General features: G+C 50.3%; 1 protein-coding gene across 1 annotated transcript; it reads left to right on the plus strand.

The window, feature by feature from the left end:
- Positions 1–1,686: 1,686 nt before the first annotated feature.
- LOC124695731 (patatin-like protein 1) lies at positions 1,687–3,309 on the plus strand. The gene is made up of 4 exons (XM_047228549.1): positions 1,687–2,048; positions 2,152–2,332; positions 2,452–2,613; positions 2,731–3,309. The coding sequence occupies exons 1-4, from the start codon at positions 1,687–1,689 to the stop codon at positions 3,307–3,309; spliced, it is 1,284 nt and encodes a 427-aa protein (XP_047084505.1).
- The last annotated feature ends 797 nt before the right edge of the window (positions 3,310–4,106 follow it).

Here is a 4,106-nt window from a genome sequence, read left to right on the forward strand (position 1 = left end):
GACTAATTTTGTATTTCACATAGTGTAATAAATAGTCATCAAAAAGAAAAACTAATTAACAAAATAAATATAAGTAGTAGATGAAATAAAATAGTTAGAAAAACAAAAAAAAAGTATAATGGCGCACGGCAAAGGGAGAAGCGCACGGCAAAGGACCCTTTGCCGTGCAACTTGTCTGTCTGCACGGCAAAGTTTGGCCGCACGGCAGTGCCCGGGCCTTTGCCGTGCGCTGTTTCTTTGCCGTGCGGCTTGCAGGGACTTTGCCGTCCCAAAATCTTTGCCGTGCGCTTCTCCAATTCTTTGCCGTGAGACCCTTCTTTGCCGTGCGCCATATCTTTCTTTGCCGTGATATGTTTCTTTGCCGTGCGCTGCGCTAATACTTTGCCGTGCATTTTTTCGTTGCCGTGCGCTCTTTCTGCTACGCACGGCAAAGAAATCTTTGCCGTGCAGCAGCTCACGGCAAAGTTTGGCTGCACGGCAGCGCCTGATTTTCCCGTAGTGAGATTATGTCTAAATTTAGTATGATTTGAATTCTGTACCAGGGTTGCACCGAGGAGAATAGTTGGTGATGGAAAATTGGGAATGAAGAGACCAAGAGGCCTTCATATTCGTACGGGAAATTTGTTGTACTAGAAGATTTTATTATCGGGCAGACCACCCGTTCTATGTGACATAAAGAACACTTTTTTTTCTTTTTTTTCTTTCGAGAGTACACCAAAGGCGTAGGCATAAGGAATATCATCCTCCAATTACCAGTCTGCGTATGCCGGTCAATAGGATATGTGATGTTCCAGCCACTCCATTCATGTATTTACAATTTTGATGGCTCAAATTGGATTAAACATTGTTGATGAATACTAGCATTTGTATAATATTCGAGTACAACAGTTGTTTGAGCTGTTGTTCTTGTCAACATTTTATGGTGTCATATGTAGAATTATCGGTTGATATTAGAACACCCATAAAACCATCTGAACTACGCCTTATGAAAGATAAACAAAGCTGTAGGTGAAGGTTCCTCTCGAATATCATCACTCTTTGAGTCTCGAGTGAAACTTTTTCATGCTAAAAAGTTTGTCGTTGTAAAATTGTACTATAATTCATTTGTAGTTTTTAAGTTGAAATTTGCAAATTTGTATTATGATTGATTTGTAGTTTTTAAGTAGCAATTTGTAATAGTTGAGACGTGCATTGCACGTGCAAACTTACTAGTAGTACCAAAGCATGCATCACGTCCCTTCGATAAAATTGGAAGCATGCATCACCGAATCGTCCTCGCGCCCAGTCTACAGTGGTGGTGCGAACCGCTGGCTGAGAAAGCATATTGCTGCTTGCAGCATGTCGTGAAAGGAAAACCATAGCCAGATGTCCGGTGTTCCTTCTTCCACTGCATGCCTTCAGTTAACCCATTCAAACATTTTTTTGGCGTGCAACTGTATACTTTGCGCGCTCTTTCACTCCAAAATTAGGGGCATCGCACGGTAACCGCACAAGCCAATGTTCCAGCCACTCGCTCGTCCCCGATCGCAGTAGCAATCAACGACCGATGATCATTGATATCGATCTGCACAATTCACATCTTGTGTGGTGATCGATCTTGTTCATCTTCTTGATCGTCGATCAATCGGGGTGCCACTGGTCTGTTGGCGGTGTTGGAGCGGTTGACGCTCGCGGCGGGGTACGTCGATGGCGGCGAGCTACGCGTGCCGGCGTCCCTGCGAGTCTTGTAGCACGAGGGCGATGGCGGGAAGTGTCGTCGGCCAGCCGGTGGCGCCGGGGCAGAGGGTGACGATCCTCACCATTGACGGTGGCGGCATCCGGGGCCTCATCCCAGGCACCATCCTTGCCTTCCTCGAAGCCAGGCTGCAGGAGCTGGACGGGCCGGACGTGCGCCTGGCGGACTACTTCGACTGCATCGCTGGGACGAGCACCGGCGGGCTCATCACCGCCATGATCACCGCGCCCGGCAAGCACAGGCGCCCGCTCTTCGCCGCCAAGGACATCAACCGCTTCTACCTCGAGAACGGCCCATACATTTTCCCCCAAAGGCGAGTCTCTCCATGGATTACTGTTTCGTGGACGAAAACGTACAGACGATCTCGTCATGCTGACTGAACTAGTGATTGATTGATGGGTCGTTGGTTGTGCCAGGAGGAGCGCGCTCGCGGCTGTGATCGCGTCGCTGCGGCGGCCGCGGTACAGCGGCAAGTACCTGCGCCGCAAGATCAGGGACATGTTGGGTGACACGAGGATCTGCGACACGCTCACCGACGTCGTCATCCCCACCTTCGATGTCAAGCTCCTCCAGCCCATCATCTTCTCCACATATGACGTACGTATGCTAATTTAAGTTTCGACGACTCATGATCATGATCCGATCGATTCGATCGTCAATCCTGGATCAGAAGTTCAAAACTGGCATCTGGGTAAAAACGTGGATTGATGATGCAGGCCAGGAGCATGCCACTGAAGAACGCGCTGCTAGCCGATGTCTGCATCAGCACATCCGCCGCTCCGACCTACCTCCCCGCCTACTACTTCCAGACCGCAGACGACAACGGCAAGACGCGCGAGTACAACCTCATCGACGGCGGTGTCGCGGCCAACAATCCGGTACGTAGCTAAATGTCCGTGTGTCAGATGTTCAGTACATGGTGCCTTGCCTGAGCGCAAATGCGTTACCAGCTGATCACTAATTAAATTGTTTGATTGTGCGCGTGAGAGATGCAGACGATGGTTACGATGACGCAGATCACCAAGAAGATGATTTGCAAGGACAAGGAGGAGCTGTACCCGGTGAAGCCGTCGGACTGCGGCAAGTTCCTCGTGCTGTCCATCGGGACGGGGTCGACGTCCGACCAGGGGCTGTACACGGCGGAGCAGTGCTCCCGGTGGGGCATCATCCGGTGGCTACGCAACAAGGGCATGGCACCCATCATCGACATCTTCATGGCGGCCAGCTCGGACCTCGTGGACATCCACGCCGCCGTGCTCTTCCAGTCGCTGCACAGCGACGGCAACTACCTCCGCATCCAGGACAACTCGCTCCGGGGTCCGGCGGCCACGGTGGACGCCGCGACGCCCGAGAACATGAGGGAGCTCGTCAGGATCGGCGAGCGGATGCTGGCTCAGCGTGTGTCGAGGGTGAACGTGGAGACGGGGAGGTACGAGGAGGTGCAGGGTGCCGGGAGCAACGCCGACGCGCTTGCCGGGTTCGCCAGGCAGCTCTCCGAAGAGAGGAAGACCAGGTTCGGGCGCCGGCGCAGGAGTACCATGCGTGGGGCTAGCTGTTCGAGATCCAGCTGCTGATCTTGTAAGTTTTTTATGTGTGCCAACGTCTCAGCAATCGATGTACAGATAGATCTTTTTTTTGCGGGATCAACACCGGTGTTGTCCTGTTAGTGATGATGGATTAAAATTTAAACGCCATCTTTTTACTAGCTAGGGAGCCGAAGATATATTGCTCATACATGGTTAGGCTTATCTTCACTGTTTAACCGCGTCCTTTAGCCCTTGAAGGCGTTCTTAGACGCTAACTCTTTGGTGAAAACAATTACTCCCTCCGATCCAAATTTATTAACTCGTAAAATGTTGCATAAAATCTGTATAAACTCAGAATGGTTAACTCTGTTCTTTCTTCCTTGCCTATGTTTTCTCTATGCTTTTTAAAAGTGTACCAATAGGTAACTGCTGAAGTGGATAAATATAGAAAGCACTGTGTGCAGAGATAAAGATTTGCAAAAGAAAAAGGACGTTGCTACGTAGTGCCATAGCACCGGTTAGTCTACCGGAGTGCCCCCCCCTGTCCGGAGGACAAACTTTCCCGAAATAGCAAAACTTTCCCAAAATAGCATGTGGTCCCATCCATGAAAAAGAATGTGGACCACCTGTTGCGTTCACACGCGTGGACCACGATCACGTGCACCAAACCCACCGAAACTACATCTTCCAGTCAAAAATTACATCCCAATACAAAGCTATCTCCAGAACCATCGAGCAGTACTGGGAGACAAGCTATCTACAGAAACCCTACCTCTGTTCCTCCTTCCTCCTTCCTCCCCCCTCCTCTCCTCCTCCAGCCGCCATAGACCAAGAGTTCCATGGCT

Source organism: Lolium rigidum, chromosome 3 (assembly GCF_022539505.1).
Source record: "Lolium rigidum isolate FL_2022 chromosome 3, APGP_CSIRO_Lrig_0.1, whole genome shotgun sequence".
Classification (NCBI taxonomy): domain Eukaryota; kingdom Viridiplantae; phylum Streptophyta; class Magnoliopsida; order Poales; family Poaceae; genus Lolium; species Lolium rigidum.

Coding starts and splice junctions, on each gene's coding strand:
- LOC124695731 (XM_047228549.1), top strand. CDS start 1,687: ATGGCGGCGAGCTACGCGTGCCGGCGTCCCTGCGAGTCTTGTAGCACG. Junction 2,049..2,151: donor CCATACATTTTCCCCCAAAG/GCGAGTCTCTCC, acceptor TGGTTGTGCCAG/GAGGAGCGCGCTCGCGGCTG. Junction 2,614..2,730: donor GTGTCGCGGCCAACAATCCG/GTACGTAGCTAA, acceptor TGAGAGATGCAG/ACGATGGTTACGATGACGCA.